This window comes from Xyrauchen texanus, chromosome 9 (assembly GCF_025860055.1).
Source record: "Xyrauchen texanus isolate HMW12.3.18 chromosome 9, RBS_HiC_50CHRs, whole genome shotgun sequence".
NCBI lineage: Eukaryota > Metazoa > Chordata > Actinopteri > Cypriniformes > Catostomidae > Xyrauchen > Xyrauchen texanus.
This window is the reverse complement of record NC_068284.1, coordinates 37,869,600-37,889,277: the sequence shown is the minus strand read 5'-3', so window position 1 is coordinate 37,889,277 and position 19,678 is coordinate 37,869,600. Positions and strand designations below refer to the sequence as shown.

The 19,678-nt window shown below is 35.7% G+C and overlaps 1 protein-coding gene across 1 annotated transcript in view; it reads left to right on the top strand.

The window, feature by feature from the left end:
* zgc:110158 (uncharacterized protein LOC553590 homolog) overlaps positions 1-19,678 on the top strand; it is a 141,965-nt gene that overhangs the window by 15,581 nt on the left and 106,706 nt on the right. Inside the window, exon 2 of the mRNA XM_052133866.1 lies at positions 13,242-13,314. Coding sequence (XP_051989826.1) covers positions 13,242-13,314 — 73 coding nt within the window. The remainder of the gene's footprint in view (positions 1-13,241; positions 13,315-19,678) is intronic.

The window sequence follows — 19,678 nt, the reverse complement described above, 5'->3', positions numbered from 1 at the left end:
ACATTTCTGTATTTAAAATCCTTTTTTTTTATTGATTTCATGTAATATTCTAATTTTCTGAGAGTCTGAATTTGGGGTTTTCATAAGCTGTAAGCCATAATCATCAAAATTATATCAAATAAAGGCTTGAAATATCTTACTTTGCTTGTAATGAGTCTATATAATATATTAGTTTCACCTTTTAAGTTGAATTACTGAAATGAATGAACTTTTGCACGATATTCTAATTTTTCGAGTTTCACCTGTATATTGTGAAAATTTAAGTACAAAAAGTAAAAAAAGCAACTTAAAATATTAATTATTGTTATTTAAAACAGTATTGTGTCGTAAAATATTGCAGTAGTTTTATGCACCCCTGACAGTGCTGGAATTAGCTGTTCTGAACACCTCAGATTGGTATGGCTTTCTCCCAGAGGAACTCTGTGGATCTGTAAAGCAAGGGGGGAGTCTGAGAGAGTAGTCGGTTGTTCCCCTGGGCATACCCTCCAGCAGACCTCTTTTCAGGCATTTGAACAGGGAGGCTGCACTTTCATTGAGACAGCAAGCCCCAGGCTCCTGAAGCTCCAATCAGCGTCTAAGACTCCACCAACCCCCATCTCCATAATATGCCTCTTTATATGTCCTTTGCTCCTCTGGAGTGAGCACACCATTTTGATTTTGATTATCAGGTACAATAAAGTCTGCATGAAATGAAAATTCACCCTATCTATTTTCTAAAGGCATGTTATTGATCTCATTGTGAACAATTAATCCATGCATATGTTTTTCTTTTTTTAATTGGTTTTTGACCTCGTAATCTTTAATCAAAATGGAATAATTTGATCTTCCGGTGAAACGACAGACTTCTCCAATCATTTAGTCCACTTAAACCCTGCCCCTTTCTTATAAATACCACAACCTTGCATATTGTTGAACGAAGCATCAATCGCTTGTTGATGAAGATGGCAAGGTGTTTTTTCTTCTGTTTTCCTTAAAAATTTTCGTTCCTTATCACAAATTTACTTGGTTACGGGTCAGCTGGCTTCAATGTACATTTTGAATGAAGAGGAATAACAACAAATTTGCGGTTGTGTTCGAAACATTTCACACCTGAATTGCTGAGGTGATTACTAATAATACAATGCTTTAGATGCCTCTGGAGTTTATTTTTATTTTTTTATGCAGTTATCTTGGGATGCACAGCATGAGTAAGTGTTTTTTTCCGTTAGTGTATTGTGACTGAAAATGTTAAAAGATGGTTATCTTTTACTCATTTTTCAACGGCTACAGCCTCTTCGTAAGCAAAGACCGCGATGTGCTTGAGATTTTATGTTTTCAGTTTGATAATAAATGTGTTGATCATTGCTCAATTTCACAGATAACCGGATCTGACACGAGCAGCATGGTGATAGGGGTGTGTGTGTCAACTGCAAACTCTCATTCAGATATGCCCCCATTCCACTATGCAACACCCATATTTTCACAATCCAATCAACAACCAATGAATGAAGTCAAATCCATGCCCTACATTTTTATTTTTATTTTTCAATAAGCTGTTTCATTTGGAAATGAAATTTTTAGTCGCAGTCAACAAAAAAAATTATTATCACATTAATGCAGTATATGCAATTGTTGTGATTAACCTATCTAATGATCTTGCTCTAATTTGTTTTTCGGCGTCTGGCCTCTCAGCCAGGCCAGAGAAGATGCTTCTTCCAGTCGCTTATGCTGTAGTTCCTCCATTCTCATCCCTCTATGACCTTTTAAAGCTTTTGGACTTCCAAACTGGACCTTCCTAATCCAAAGGTCTCATTCCTAGCTCAATGTTCGTGACGACTATACACAAGGTACCCCTTGAAGGTGCATTAGAATGAATTGTGTTCAATAATGCATCAGGGCCAGTTGCTGGTACCCAGTATCAAAGCACACGCCCCCACCCCCTTCTCCTCAGTTCACATGGGCCTCCCTGCCATTAAATTTTTATCACCCCACTCCTGGGAATCCGCATTTTGATCCAGATCGTCTTGTGCTCCCTCATACTTAAGTGAATAGACGGCAGCTGCTAGATGTTTTCTTGAAGCCCAGAGGTCTAACCCCTTTATGTACTTAACTATCAGTGAAAACCTTGCTTATGGTAAAACAGGTTGTGAGCTACGTGACTTGCAAATTGCAAAGTGCCCCGCAAAGTGGAAAAATTGCCCTGTCTAAATTGGTCTTGAATGTGTACCTGTAGTTTTACCCATCTTCCGAGCATGATGTAATTGCTGTATTTTCGCTAAATTATTAGTCTCTTGTATTTTATTGGGTAAATGGTGGATATTTGGATATATCGATGCATGACTGTTTATGGTATAAACTGTCTGTCTGTCCCCTTATACTTTAGGCTGAATATTTTTCTTCTGTGTCGGACCTGCAACATAGGCTCCACGTAGCAGCCAATGTGGTGGTAGGGATGGGCTTTTTGGTCATTTTGTCTACTAGAGTACTCCAAGTAATTTCTCGAGTACTGGGGGCACATAGACATGTACAAATACTGTATGTCAGACAGACGTCTTTAGCTGCTGAATTGCAATTGCTGAGTTCATGTCTAGTGTCTTACATATTCTTTATTTTAGGCTGTTATAATTTAATCCATTACAGAAAGTAAAGATTTCATAATTAAAATATAGTGCCTCATATTTTGTCTTTAGCTCAATGAAAGAATGTTCAGAAAGTGTGTCTCTCTGCTCCTTCAGGATACCTTAATTATCTTTAGAAGAGTGCAGCACTGTTTTCAACATGGGTGGCTGAACTGTATTTTAAAACTTGAAAACTCCCATTTGCTTGACTGAAAATGCCATAACCATCACTTTTTAATACACCTTGTAAAGTTGAAAATAGTTTTGAAGACCATGCGCTTCGTTTCATTCAGCTGTGCTGTCTGTTTGAAAGGAAGAACTCTCTTCAGAACTCGTGTGAGTGCTTCTCCAGAGTGTTGAGCGCTGTTTCTGTCCCGGACAGAAAGACGTCACAGTATGCTGTGTTGGAGTTTGTTGATGTAATGGTTCAGACCACTGAAAATCAAATATTTTAAATAAGGCCCGTCTTTAACATGTTTGTGTATCACTAAATTTAGAATTTAGTGAAAAGTCACATCACACATGCTCATGATCAGTCATCGTTTTCATGATCAATCATTGCCTTCACTTTGGAGTACTCATGCCCCTCGTTACTGGTGATTTGCATTTATATTTCTGTGTTGGTGTACCTGTGTCGTTCTGAGTACACAGCCAAAATGCTTGTGTATTGAGAGAAAATGCCTTAACTTCTGAAATAATTATGCATTAAATTGATAAATTCCTGGATTCAAAGTATTTATTAAATTATTGCGGCATTAAAAATGAGTTATTTAAAGTATGTTGTATTAAGGTACATATTAGGGCTGTGAATTTATAAAAAAATGTTAACGAACATTTAAAAAAAAATGTAAACTATTTTCTGTGATTAAGGTACCATGATTTAATTGTGATTAAAGTATTAAAGTATAATCATAAATCTATTTACATTAGACTTTTCTCACAGAACATGCAAGAAATTGGTTTTTCATAATTTATTTAAATTATTTTAAATGTTAAAATGTTTCAAGTGTATTTTTGTTTTTGTGGATAGTTTAGACATTTTTACAGGTATAAATCTTTGATAAAAGTATATGCTTACATGCCATGAAATCAGTGGATATGCTGTAATCAAATGTTGGGCAAAATCTTCTGTTATTTTCCAGTGTACTTTTTTAATAATAGGATCTGGTAGATTAAATTAATACCTAGCATTTTTGGCAAGATAAACTGAAGTGTATATTGTCAATGCATTTTGGGCACTATATAGATATAAAAGAAATTAAATGCTGATGTTTAATTTGTTGAAATTTCAAATCACTATTCATCTGCCGTTCAGTCTTTATCGTGCACACGCTGGGTCTCTCTCGTGCGGTTTTGTTCAGAATCGGAGGTTATTGTTATTGAGCAATTTCGGGCAATGTGAAGAGATAAAGCAGCTTGCTCTTACTTCTCCCACAACTGGCCCACCACTAGCATTTCATTTCTTCATTCTCCGAAAAGTAAATCCGCTTCACATTTCAGAATGCAAAGACATGTGAAATTGAGCTTGCATTGCAAGATGCATCTGCATTCACTTACTTGCGTAGAGTATGTTTTCAATTCTTCCCTGCTCAGTTGAAAAGAATTGTTTTAATTTATCTTTGATCAATTTGACATGTTTTTAAGGACTCCCGAGTCACAGGCATATAATTGGGTCATCCGGCATTTCATCAGAAATTTGGGATTGGCCCAAAGTAGACTTCTAACGTTGGTGCGTGCTAACATTGTACGCACTCAAACAGGTAATCTTACAGCTGTGTTCAGATGTGGCATCAAAACTTTTACAGTAATGTTACAACTTCTCATTCCGGGAAATTGCCAGAGCTGATATACCGGTATCTCCCATTGAGTCCTTTTCAAGCATGACCTCTAAACTGAAAAATTGTGTTAAATTTCCAGAAAAATGCTGCATGTGTGTGTGAAAATTACTTAAGAGACAAGCAGCTATGAGAAATGCATTTTAGTGTATTACGTGTAATTGGGGGCATGCAAAAATGCTAATTATCTGTATCAATAGCAGTTCACGTCCATTAGTTAGAATGGATTGCTTTAATACCAATTGTACTAGGGCTGGGCGGTAAGGCAAAAAAAATTTATCTGGATTTTAAAAAATATATTTTTTTTTTAATCAAAATTATGGACTATTACAAATCAATAAAGCAAATGTAAGAATATGTAAGACACTAGCATCTATCTGAGTCATCATGGCAAAAGGAGCAGCGGATGTTTGATTCTCTATATATAGCCTCCCCATGATTTGAAATGAAGCGGCCATAACTGTCACGTAACCAATGCTTTTTTATGGGGAAAAAGAAAATAAAGGAGACCATTCTCATGCCGAGGCCAGTTATGGTCTTAAGCCGGTGTATACCTACATTATGAACGAAGATGAGCTACAATCACACTGGGAATATTACTACTGTCTTTTATATCAGTCTGTGTATATCAGTACCTGTCACGTTCATTTGGAGCACGACACACATGTGCAGCTGTCAGATCAGGAGCGGCATTAAGACAAGTGCTATGACTTCTTTTTCTCTTCCTTATTCAGCCTTTGGTGGATTTACAACGCATCTAACTTTAGCGTTTGCCAATTTTTCAAGATGCAAATTTGAATTCTGTGGAAAACCGCCCAGCACTAAATTGTACCATATAGACGTTCACGTGAATCATACCAGACCACCTTTTGCAGCAGACTTTGGTGCGGTTTGCTGTTCTGTGCTTGAGTTTAGAGAAACTTTTTAACACCAACCAAACACACTGAAGTTTGACTTCAAACAGACACCAAATTTTGAAGCCATCCTTATTGTGCTCTGTTGTTCTAGCGAAATTGTGGCATTGCCAATTTTGGATTTTGGTTCTGTTTACCATAGATAACACAATCTGAACGGTGAAGCTTAGTTTAAAACTTTACGAGTAGATGTGGCCAACTTGCTGAATCCATAGGTCCTTTGTCACTAAAAGACCTTTTAGATGGACTTTGTTTGATCCTCTCATCCACATTTTTATGGTAGTCATTTAGCTCTCCAACCTCTATCTCTCGGTGGGAGGCGTTGTCATTCCGGTCACTCTCACGCACCAGTGTGTGAGTGTTTATGACGTGATGGAGCACAGGATCTCCCCTTGTCTTTCAAATCCATCTTTATCACAGTCATTGACTGGCTGTTCAGAGGGAGCTCTCCTCAACTATTTATGAGCCTGCCACCCTGGCCGCCTCCTTCCACTGACTCATTCACCTCCTCGATGAGACCTGGGAAAGCATCCTGCTCCCACACAAACACACGGAGTTCTGCCTACTGTGTTTTGGAATGCCCTCTCTTAGAAATATACTCTTATTTGATAGATTCTGAGAATACTCTAATAATGGTAGCATTTTCTTAAAGGAATGTTCCAGGTTGTGATGTGTTTGATGGACTACGTTTTCCAGTGAAGTTACATGTTTACTAATATTCATGACTTCTGAGTATTTCATAACATTGTTGCAGTTTCGAGGTTCCCTAAGTGTGTGTGCAGCTGTTTTCTTATTTCTGTTACCCCAGTTGTAGAAATGCACAAGTTGTTGTATCACTTTCCATTGCCCTTTTAGCAGATTTGTTTAAACCGAGTGAACAATTAAAAATTGTATCTAAAAGCCACCATAGGTTAGGACTGGGCGTTATATTGAATATTCACGATATTATCACGATATTTTTGTTCAAGATATAAAATTAAGCAATATTGTGATGATTGTAATAAGCTTTTTATTTGTCCATTAAGTTTCATAAAAAGTGCATCAGAAGACTAATTTCACTATACTTCTGGGCAGCACAATGAATCAAAATAACATCAAAATGGCAATTTGCTCATATGCGATTATAAAATTGCAATGGGCTGCGATAAAAGACCAATAAACATGGTCTTTTTGTGCTTCAGAATGGGTGACAGGCTGTTCTGTGCACAGATGATACTCATGCAATGTGAAAAAAATAAAGTGCTGAATGTTCAAGCATTATACATATCTATATATGAGTTTATGGCTGAAACTGTGAAAAACTGAAACCAGCAGTGGGAGTGAGCCACGCCTTTTCAGCACAAGGGATCAAATGTTCGTTTGACGCGCAAGAGTGATCTGCTCTGACTGCGCAAGCGAAAATGAAAGTTTGCAGAGGTTTAATGATAGTGCCATATTAATCTACAATATATAATGGTGAATGTTATGTATTATAATACTAATTTCAAATGTCATGTCAGATTTGATTTCATCAGTAAATTATTATTATAAGCATGCACTTCCATTTAAATATGCATTTTTGAAAAGAATAATTAGATGTAATCAGAGACAAAACTATTTTAGATAACTAACATTTGTAATCAGTGAACGTGTGTAAGCAGCATATGTAATAATTTTGTATTTTCAGTGAGCAGAATTATTGGTTAATATTTCCATTTGGTGTCACCATTGCCCTGTTCTAGGCTGATATTTAATCGCAGTACATCTCTGATCGATCATTTAGCACTTTTACGTACAGTACTTTTAGCAAAATTGCTAAGGAAACGAACTGTATTGCATGTCTTTAAAGAAATAATAAAAAGGCTTAGTTTAAAGAATCGTGAAATGAACCAAACCTTGTGTTCAGTATTGTGAACTGAACCAAATCGTGAGAAGAGTAAATCGTTACACCCCTACAGGATGGTGCTGGTTACAACAACATATGCACAAATTAGACACGCTCTATCATTTAGGTCAGATGTAGTTTTTTGGAGAAACACTATTGTAGTCTCAGCCTTTAAATGGTCACATTTAACTTGAAATTCAAACAATAAATGTTGTATTCATGCTCTTTAAAGGGCACCTATTACTCCCCTTTTCACAAGCTGTAATTTAAAACTTTGGTGTCCCCAGAATGTGTCTGTGAAGTTTCAGCTCAAAATACTCTACAGATAATTTATTATATCATGTTGAAAATGCCAAATTTTCCATGGGAATAAAAACGAACTGTTTTGTGTGTGTCTTTTAAAATGCAAACGAGCTGGTGCACCCCGCCCCGTATCCAGAATAGGGCGGAGTTTTGACATCTCTGCTTCGGATTACTAGACATCACAAGCAATATGACTGACATCGAAAATAGTGGCGTTCAGCCCTATATGTTTGAACCGGAGTCAGACACTGATGAGTAGGGCTGCAACTAACGATTATTTTGATAATGATTAATCTAACGATTATTCGACTATTTGGCGATCAATCATTAGCTGTTAACCGATTATTCAGCTTGTGTCCTGACTTAAAAGGTTGTATTAAACATGCTTATTAACAATAAAGAGGACAAAATCATCTTTTAAAAATAGCTTTTTTTTGTCTTGTTTTCCATTTTAAAATTGTCTAAAAATTCTTAAAACAAGATACATTTACTTGAGAAGCAACATATGAAATGTAGTCTTGCTTTAAGAGAACGTATCTTAAATATGTAGTAAGTGTATTTTGTATATAAGTGTATTTTTCACTTGGTTATACTTCTGCGAGTGCAGTGAAGACAAAATATACTTATATTCAAGATCTATTCTCTAAAAGCAAGTCTAAATATCTTATATGCTGTTCAGGTGAATGCAACTTTTTTAAATAATTTTTTTATATTTTTATTTTGAATATTAAATTCAACATTCTCCTAAAAAACATTCTTCTGCCGTACAGTTGCTAAAGTAAATGTATGTTGTTTTAAATGAGTTTTAGATCATTTTTATTGGAAAACAAGCCAAAACAAATCAAAAATGTATTTTGTTGCAGTGTATAATGGGGAGAAGACTACCCTCTCACCTTTCTGTTCACTTCAATCCATCTTAAACTCACAAAAAACAAACTCTATTATTATTAATAAAGCTGCATATCATACAAAAAATCAGCCCAGCAGAGGGCAAAATGACACCAGAATAAAAATATTAATAATTCTGCCCAGCTGAAATAGAAGTGATTGTTTCTGATTTCAGACATTTTAAGTATTTAAAATTCATATTGTACGTTTTAAAAAAAGAATAGTCACTCATTATATGTTTCTAAATGATTATTTTCGAAAAAAAAACTTTTAATGGTAGTGTATGCTTATCCAGTAAAATAATGTTTGCCATAGTATAAATTTACTGCTGAATTCAGACATTACATTTGCCATTGTCTGAACTATCAAACATCAGGACCCTTAGCATTATTATACATTATATTTAGCATACAGTTTATATATTACAATCATTAGATTCACTCTCGTGCTGAAAAGTCTCATCCTAGAATTTTAGACATCCAAAGCTCATTGTATTATATGCTTACATGATGAGAAGAAACCATCTAAAACACTATAAAAGCCAGCACACTTACCTTTGAGACATTGTGACATCCATGAAAGCTGCATAATTGATTACATTAAAACTGAATTTGTGGTATAAAGTTGCATTTTGTAAGCAAAATGATTGCGCTCAGTTTCTCCATTGCAATCGGTTTGATTGATGTGGATGTGTGCGCTCGCTCGCTCGGTAAGGGGACTTGCTTGTGGTAAAGACAAACGGTTTTGCGAAATGGAAATACACGCCTGATTTTTAATTCATAACATATACATTACAAAACATAGAAAAGAGCAGTAAAATGTAAGTTATGCCCTGGAGAGAATCAAGTCTTAAGCACATGAAACAGCACAATCCCTCTTTCAACGCACCTGATGCTGCAACCGTTCCACTAAAAATTGTATGCTTATTATGATCTTGGAAGTGTTTATAAAATGCTCTCGTGCGATGTGCATCTTGGGTCATGTTCTTTACGCTTCAGCTTGTTTCCATAATTTTTCAAACGAGTTATAATACAACACCGTTTTCACTGGGCTATAAAGTGATGTCACTGTCTGAGGTGCTCCATGTTCGCCACAAATATCCGAATAATGAAATTAGTTGTCGATGATTTTCATTATCGATTTGATCGATTAGTTGTTGCACCCTACTAGGGTTGGGCGATGTCCCCTAAATTGGCAGTTGACAGTAAAACATCTCGATGGACGATGATATCAAAAATTAAATGAAAAATTATAATTTCGTTATTTTACTAACCCAACTAATGACTCGTCGGCGCTTTATCAGTAGGTTGCACGACACGTGAAGCATTTTTTTTTTTTTTAGCTTTCACTTAAGAAGAGTTGTGCACTTTTTATTTTAATATATCTCTTTACATAAATACTATTTTCCACTTAAAAACTATAATTTCGTTATTTTACTAAATTGATGAGCAAAAGGTCGAGGCAGAAATGACCATGTACCTGCAGGAAATGGCCATTGATGGGGAAGAGGACCCGCTGACTTGGTGGAAAACGAACGACAAAAGGTTTCCGTTCATGGCAAGATTAGCACGGAAATATCTGCGCATATGTGCTACCAGTACTCCATCAGAGCGGGTCTTCAGCACAGCGGGTAGTGTAGTTACTCCAATCCGCAGCTTATTAAAACCAGATAAAGTGAATATGTTGGTATTTCTGGCCAGAAACATCGAAATTTAAACATGGTCTATGGTGAAAGATATTAGACTTCTTTACGCATTTTTACGCCATCCGTTCTGGAGCTATTCGATTTTGCATATTATTTTTTAAGCGTTCATTTGTGTAGTTCATATGACCACTTTACAATATTTCAATAACATAATTTATTTTGTAGCCTGTGCTGAAGTTAATTGTGCTGCTAATTATAAGTGAAATGTTAATGCCGAGTTTCGGTCTGAGTGTTGTTCCCGTTTTCTTCTTTTATTTGTTGTTCTTCTATGTTTTAATAAATGTGTGTTATTCATATTCACCTTGTTTCTTTCATTTGATTTGACATTATGGATTTATAGCCAAGGAAATTTTTCTTTAAAAGTATTAACCAGACAAAAGTTATTTGACGTTCGCTGGTCTGGGTTTATCTTAAACTGCAGCTTCAGTGTATACAAGAGCTATGTGACAATGAGCAAGATTTTCTGAGACACTACAACTACTAATAATTAATTAATAAAGGCTATTTTATTGTAGCCTACAACATAAAATATTTTAATCTAAATGTACAGTGTAAGCATGTAAAAAAAAAGACAAGAAGCTAACAATGTCAAGATCAATATTTGTGTAGCCTGCCTGACACGGTATTTTCACAGACTAACACGTCACATCTCTGGCATATACTACAGTATTTAAATAGCATATATGCATTAGTTATATTCTCAATTTAATTTACAGAGCAATCCCTGCAAAGTTTTTAGGTTAACTATAGAAGAGACTAGGATTAGTGAGTCACACTAGCAAGACTCGCAAAAGGGGGCGTGGCATCACGATGGTGGCTCTACATCGTGATGTTGGTCAGCCATCACGATGGACGATGATATCGTCCATCGGCACAACCCTACACCCTACTTGTTTTTATCAGGGAGTGCAGGGACATATTTTGCTAGAAATATATGTATATTATGGATGTTAATGAAGAATCGATGATCAATTATTCCTCATTAATAATTTTATCCATTAAGCTTATTGACCACCGATTAATCAATATCAGCCCAAACGCATTCAAGAATCATGCCAGCAGATAGTGAAAAGACTTTGTTTACAGTCGCCTGCTGCTAGAGGGTGCATTGCTTGCACGCTGCATGCCTTGTGCTGTCAGCAACACAGAATAAAAATCTAAGATGTGCATTCTTCAATGGTTGTTTCTCAATTTGCGTTTGTTTTGTGTTCTTGTGTACTGGTTTGATGTTAGGGCTTGATACAGCTTTCCTGATTCGTTTGATTCTGATTCAAAGGCTTTTGATTCAATATCGATTCATATGGGTATGTTTCAGTTATAATGTCCCTTTTGCTTACATGTGAATTTAATTCTCTCCCAGCTAATGCTATTAATTATACAGGGGACCTTCTGAAAATATATATTATGAAAATATTAATTTAACTTATTTTATTAGTTTTACATCATTTTGGTCACATTTTATCATTTTAAAAAGTGAATAAATCCATGTATTCAATCAATAAATATGATATCATATTGCATGTATAATTTTTGTTACATGTTTATTGTTTAATTACACAATTTGCTCTATTTACAGATATTGACATTAATTTGTTGAACATGCATTAAAAAACGGTACTGTCTCTTTAAGAAAGACGGCATTACTGTAAAGCGTGTCTGTAAACGAGCACTTGTTAAAGAGAGAGATTTGCTTTAGGCAGCTTTATTTCATCTGTCCTATGCATGATTAGAATTAAAGGTATCTTTTAAAAAAAAAAACACAGTCACTCAGCACGCCCTGGATTCAAACTTGTGACTCCAGGGGTGGTAGTCAGCGTCTTGACTCACTGAGCTACCCAGGCCCCTTTAATTGTGTGTTTAACAACCTTATGATTTGCTTAGGGAAAGCGCAGTTTAGGAAACAAAGATAAAAGGGATTAAAACATAAAAAACACGTTAACCTTGAACCTAAAATTGAGTTTGTATACATTTTCTTTAGGCAGCACTAACTAACTGATAAGAATACAGTGGAAATTATTAGGCAGCATTATTTTGGGGCACACAAGGGAATTTATTAGGCTTACTCATAACCTAATATGAAAACTGTTTTCAATTTGTTTTGGTACAGACTAAGTGAAGTAAACAAACTTTTATAGCTGTTTTATGAAAGTAGAAATGATGTGTGTAGTGTTGAACTTTCTAAATGTCATGGTTTATATTTCAATGATTATTATTATCATTATGTTAACATTCATAGTTGTCTTTAGATCTTAATTTGTATCTGTAATTTTCCACCTGTTGTCATAGATGGATAGGCCTACTTGTGTGGCCTTAAATAAAATACACATAAAATAATATTTTAGGTGTTGTCAGTGTCAGATTTTATTACAAGCAAACAGATCCTCTATGTTTTGAAACTTCAAATATGCACTCCAGTACATATCCAGATAGAATAGCCATGCTGTTGTATACTCCATCAAGGGAAGAAGCATCTCAACCGTGGTGGAAATAATTGTTTTCACCCCAAATTCGCTGTAGCCAGGCGAAATCTATGTTTCTACCAAATTTTCCCCATCTCTGGGTGTAATTTGGTCAGGAAAGCCTTGCAGGGCTATTTTCTCTCTTGGCTGATATAAGAGAAAACGAGAGGAGAGCAATGGTACAGTTTCAGCCCTGCGGTACACTGGATGCTGGGTAATTGCCAGCCCAAGCGGCTAAACAACAGACATAATGGAAACAGAAAATGACAAAAACACAAGAAACATGGTGGTGCCGTCAGATTGCAGTAACAACTCCAGCCATGCTTGCTTTGGCTGATCTTTCAGTTTCTTTCAAGTAGCAAGCGAGTTGTGGAGATTTGACACGCAGCTGATGCAGTCTATGCAGTTTTTGTTTTTTAGTTTCTTGTCTGTGTGCATGTATGCTTATAAAATCAACAATCCCTAGTCAGTTGTCTGTTGCCTCATGTTTCCTTTCTCTTGTACAACCAAATCAGAGTGACAGCTTACAGTTAATGGACTGTTGTCCATGTCGGTGCATTTTGTTGGTCAGTTTTAGCAATATGTCTCTGGTTAAGCAGGATAGCAAGACAGCAAGACTGAAACTTGGTCAACCTTACTGTAATCTAACGCCACCTTTTCTTCTGTTCCTCTCTAGATTAGCGTTATATGTTTATGAGTACTTGCTTCATGTGGGGGCCCAAAAATCTGCACAGACCTTCCTATCTGAGGTAAGACTCTTGTTAAATGTATTCACATACACACACATCCCAGGTTAAGTTAATTAATAAAAAATGTAATCCACATGAATACTTTTTAAGTGTTAAATCAGTGATGTCCAAAGGTTAGTAATTGCCAGGGATTCTATGGTATGATATTATCTTTGTTTTACACAGTTAAAGTCAGAAGTTTACATACACTTAGGTTGAAGTAATTTAAAACCCATTTTTTAACCACTGCACAGATTTTATATTAACAAACTAAAGTTTTGGCAAGTCGTTTAGGACATCTTCTTTGTGGATGACAGATGTCATTTTTCCAACAATTGTTTACAGACAGATTGTTTCACTTTTAATTGACTATATCACAATTCCAGTGGGTCAGAAGTTTATATACACCAAGTTAACTGTGCCTTTAAGAAACTTGAAAAATTCCAGAAAATAATGTCAACCTTTAAGCAATTAGCTTAGTCAATTGAAGGTGTTCCTGTGGATGTATTTTAAGGCTTACCTTCAAACTCAGCACCTCTTTGCTTGACATCATGGGACAATCTAAAGAAATCAGCCAAGACCTAAGAAAATTAATTGTGGATCTCCACAAGTCTGGTTCACCCTTGGGAGCAATTTCCAAATGTCTGAAAGTACCACTTTCATCTGTACAATAGTACGCAAGTATAAACACCATGGGACGGAAGCCAAAGAACACCATCCCAACCATGAAACATGGGGGTGGCAGCAACATGTTGTGGGGGTGCTTTGCTCCAGTAGGGACTGATGCACTTCACAAAATAGATGGCATTATGAGGAAGGAAAATTATGTGGATATATTGAAGCAACATCTCAAGAGATCAGCCAGAAAGTTAAAGCTTGGTCACAAATGGGTCTTTCAAATGGACAATGACCCCAAGCATACCTCCAAAGTTGTGGCAAAATGGCTTAAGGACAATAAAGTCTAGGTATTGGAGTGACCATCACAAAGCCCTGACCTAAATCCTATAGATAATTTGTGGGCAGAACTGAAAATGTGTGCGAGCAAGGAGGCCTACAAACCGGACTCGGTTACATCAGTTCTGTCTGGAGGAATGGACAAAATTCCAGCAACTTATTGTGAGAAGCTTGTGGAAGGCCCAAATTAAACAGTTTAAAGCAATGCTACAAAATACTAACAAAGTGTATGTAAACTTCTGACCCACTGGGAATGTGATGATGAAATAATAGCTGAAATAAATAATTCTCTCTACTATTATTCTGATATTTCACGCTCTTAAAATAGTGATCCTAACTGACCTTCTAAATGTATTTTTTAAAATGTTTTTGGTTAAGGTGTCTGTAAACATCTGACTTTAACTGTATGTGTTGTGATGCATTAAGCATTGGTAAGTAACTTAATTACATTTGCTTGTAAATAAAAAGTTAATTTTGTAAGTCACTTTGGATAAAAGTGTCTGCTAAAATAATAAATGTTAATTTAAATGCAAATGCATTGTAATGTACTTTCCTTTTGATTGTACTGCAGGAATATGGTATCACTTACCAAAGCATGTTTCTTATCAAGCTTGTTCTTTTCTGTAATGCTATAAAATCCAAACCGAATCCACATGCTTGATCTGAATTGTGAATCTGTGCAGCCTTGCCACAGTAACTTTCACCAGGATTTTCGTTCCTCCATTTTTAAATGAAAACTTTTGAAGCTGTTGAGTGCATGTGTGGCTTGTTTTATAAAATTTGTGTATGTATTTATAATTAGGGCTGGGTTGAGTGAATATCACAATATACAGTATATATATAATGTATGTATATATATTTATTTTTTTTCTTCATATTGTTCAATATTGATATTTATCATGAAATACATTTCATACCATTAATGGGGAAGGAAATGTGTTCCACATGTTTGTTAGACCTCAAGAATGAATGTAAACATTGTTTGTTTACAAGTAAAACCCAGAGGGTAAGCTACCTTTTAAAGTATATTCAGTTTAGGATTTTTTTCTACATAAGGTGTGTGTGACCTCTTTTCGATGAACTCTTCATCTTCAGCTAACATTTGACTCCACTGAAAGATTTTGACGCTCCACACTGCAACTTAATAGGTGGCGGTAATGCCAAAGATTAAGAATGATTACCTCTTAAGAATTATATCAACAGTAATTTGTATTCATGCCTTAATACAGATAACTAGGACTGTAGTAGAATATTAAGAACTGTATAAAGGGTTATTTTTGATGGCATTGTTTCCCTGAGCCACCTTTAAATTTGACTTTGATATATACAGATTATTTATTTATATATATATATATATATATATATATATATATATATATATATATATATATGCCATCAATCCAACACCTTATCCTTAATCATGCTAAATTGCTAATTACTGGAAAATCACTTGCCATTATATAAAACACAATTGAAAGCTGGTTTGTTAAATGAAGCTTAACGTTGTCTTTGTTTTTGAGTTGCAATAGACTGGCATGTCTTAAGGTCAATGTCACCGGTTAACCTGTTGACTGTATAAACTTGGACTTTGATGGGTATAAACATACACCCATATCACTTGTACTGTACAGTACCGGCAAATCTCTGTACACCAGGGTGTTATGGAGTTTTTATTTTGTTCAGTCTAAAGTTTGTTACTCTGGAGTTTTCAACTCTTAGTTTGTTTTCTTGAAGTTTGTCACTATATTTTTAAAAGAACAAAATGCCAGAACATACAATAATAAATGTGACAATTACCTTTATTTTCCACAAACCTGGTAGCAGTTAAACTTCCCAGTTCACACTCTGTACAACCAAACCCATAAACTGCTTTTTAAAGCAACAGCGACATCACTTCCTGTGGAAGCTACCATTTTGGTGTGATGTCACAGGGGAGAATTTAGGAACCGTGGTTTTTGACCATTTCTTTTGTTGTTAAACTTTCTTCTGTTAATGGTTGTGGTATTACCTGTTTGGGAAGTTTAAGTTTTGTTGTGTTGAGTGTTTAAATAATTTTATTTGATTTTTGCAAACTTTTAGTTTGTTTCTGTTAAATTGTTATGCCCTTTAGGTGGGGCTTTAGCCTATAAATAGGCTTGCTGTCTGAATGCATTCAGCTCTGATTGTGGATTGAGCAGTGTTGCCAATTTGGGCATTCAGTTTAGCCAAATTAGCAAATTGTTGTTGTTTTGTTCTTTTTGTACAGTTTTTATTTATTTTTGTTTCCTCCTGCACTGTAAATATTTTGCACATTCCAATTAAACACCATTTTTTGATTATGCATGAACTTTTTGTACAGCACGTCATTTCCTTTAATCACTCCAACTGTTTGGCCTCCTTAAATTCAATATTAGGTAAAAAATGGCAAAAAAGAAACTTTCTCTAGAAACTCATCGGTCAATCATTGTTTTGAGGAATGAAGGCTATACAATGCTTGAAATTGCAAAGATTTCATACAAAGTTATACACTACAGTCTTCAAAGAAAAAGGACAACTGGCTCTAACAAGGACAGAAAGAGATGTGGAAGGCCAGATACATCTAAACAAGAGATGTACGTCAGGGTCTCTGTTTTCAGAAATAGACTGTCCTCAGCTGACAGCTTCATTGAATTCTACCCGCTCAACACCAGTTTCATGTACAACAGTAAAGAGAAGACTCAGGGGTGCAGGCCTTATGGGAAGAATTGCAAAGAAAAGTCACTTTTGAAACAGAAAATACAAAAAGAAAAGGTTAGAGTGGGCAAAGAAACATAGACATTGAACAACAGATGATTGGAAAAGAGTGTTATGGATCTTAACCCCATTGAGCTTTTGTGGGATCAGCTAGACTGTAAGGTGTGTGTGTGTGTATGAGAAGTGCCCGACAAGACAGCCACATCTATGGCAAGTGCTACAGGAAGTGTGGGGTGAAATGTCACCTGAGTACCTGGATAAACTGACAGCTAGAATGCCAAGGATCTGCAAAGCTGTCATTGCTGCACGTGGAGGATGTTTTGATAAGAACTCTTTGAAGTACAGTACTGTGGATAAGTCTAAGACACATAAGATGTTTCACAAAAGCATTTGTCTTAAAATGGTTATTTATATCTTCAGCTTTAGTGTGTCAATGGGAAATATACATTTTAGACTCCCAAACATTCCTTTTGCAAATATAATGCAACATAAAAGAAGAACAGGAACCCTTCATCAGATGGCATGACCTCAACAGAGCCTCCCACTGAACATTAAGTTAGTCTGGGATTACATGAAGAGATGGAAGAAATGGAGACAGACTAAATAAATAAAATGACTGTGGCGAAATCTCCAAGAAGCTTGGAACATCCTATTTGCCAACAACCAAGAAAAACGGTGTCCAGGTGTAGGCTAGGAGAGCTGGTGCTGCTTTGAAGGCAAAGGTGGTCACACCAAATATTGCTTTAACTTGTTTTATGTTTACTGCACCATGTATGACCTTAATTGATATATGAAAACTATTTATATCATTAATCCCCACATCCCCACTATGCAACAGTTTTCACAAGTGGCTACAACTTTTGCACAGTACTGTAGTTTAAGAAGTTTTGAAAGAAAAATAATAATCTAATTGTAATTTTTCACGTTATTAATGTCCTGACTATAAATTGTGATAAGTAGAATGCCACTTTGGTGAATAAAGTACCAATTTCTTTCCATAAGAGCAGAACAAACTTTTGGCCATGCGTGTCTGTGTTAGTACATATGCATACACATTGAGCAACGGTGGTCATACAGGAAGCACAGATTTGATTCTGACCTGCAATGTGTCCTATCTCATTCTCTGATCTCTATCAGTAAATATGGCCCACAAACAGAATATAATAACTACCCATAATTGATTTACCAGACATAACCGTTAATTTATGTAAAAAAAAAAAGGCAGCACAATAGGAATTTTAGGTGTTGTGTTTTTGTGTAAAGTCAGTTCTGCCCATCGTGCCATTACCCCAGGGTGTTTTTCCTCGGCATTGACTTGGCAGCATCACTATGTTGCAGCAGTAATTTCTCCAGTACTTCTTAAAAGCACCACAAGTTGGTCAGATGTTTATCGTACCGTTTGGCAACCTGACAAGGTGAAATTGAGTGATAATGTGTTCTTAACCTTCAGACCTGCTTCAGTAATCCTCTTTCAGCCACAGTGAACAAACCTTTACTCACTATCCTCTTAAAAAAATAAAAAATCTGGATACATTTTCCTGTGTAATCATCCAAATATAATTGTTAATAATAGGCAAATTGTTTCCTCGCACTTTCCACGTTTAGTTTGGGTCCCTCTACTCGCCTTTTTCAATAGAGAATGTTTCTTAAATTCACTTAAGATTATGTCCTTAATAAGAGTCACCCTGGTCATTTCCACACAAGCAGGAGGCAAGGAGAGTGAAAGTGAGCCCCAAGGCCAGAAAGAAGTGTTTGGAAACAGTTTGCTAATCTTAAGCCATGATTTATTTTTAAGGTTATTACTTTGGAAAGCTAAAGCCTGCTATGCGTCTTCTCAGAGTGTGGACTTTTGGTGCTTTTAAGTCATCCACAGTGTTGCAAAATTGTATTTTTTTATAATTAAAGCATAAGTTCAGTGTTTCTCAAACTGGGGTGCGAGTACCCCTGGGGGTACTCAATCAAAATTCTGAAATTTACTGTTATTCTAATTTCATCCCAGTATAAAATAACGTTCAAACCAAGATCATGTATTTAGAAACACCAAAGTGTCATAAAGTTCAGATAAAAAGGATACAATGAAATAACCTTATCATTCTGGAGTTTATAGAGCGCTTACCTATGTGATATAATATATTTTTTCGCCAGCCCAGCACACTCCTATGTGACGTAGATAGTGATAGCTAGTAAAATGGATACTTTGACAAATGCGTGTCTGGTAAAACAGCAGTCATCCACGATTTTAGTTTTTCTTGTCTTGCGCACTGGCAGTTCTTCTAAAGTACTGGTACTGTGTCCTGCTCACGTGACATGATGAGGGGGTAATTTGCAAGTTATACAGTTATGGCATATCTATTACACCCATCTCAGTAATCGGTAAGCCATTTATTCAATATGTATATAATAAATATGCATGTACAAAACATGTACAAATATGACATGCTTGAATTAAGGGAATGTTTTGCAAAGCTAATTGTATTAAATATACAGATTTTATAAATACCTTGTGGGAACGTTATCTATGCGTTAGAGAGTGGGTATGCAAAGGTATGTTGAATGTTTGGAGGGGTAGACCACTGAAAAAGTTTGGGAACCACTGCACCATTTCATCCAAAAATTAATCATACTTTCATTATATTGTCACCCTGATGTCATTGCAAACTCACATGCTGTTATTTTTTTAGTTGACACTTTTGAAGAATAGTTACGCATCCATGTAATG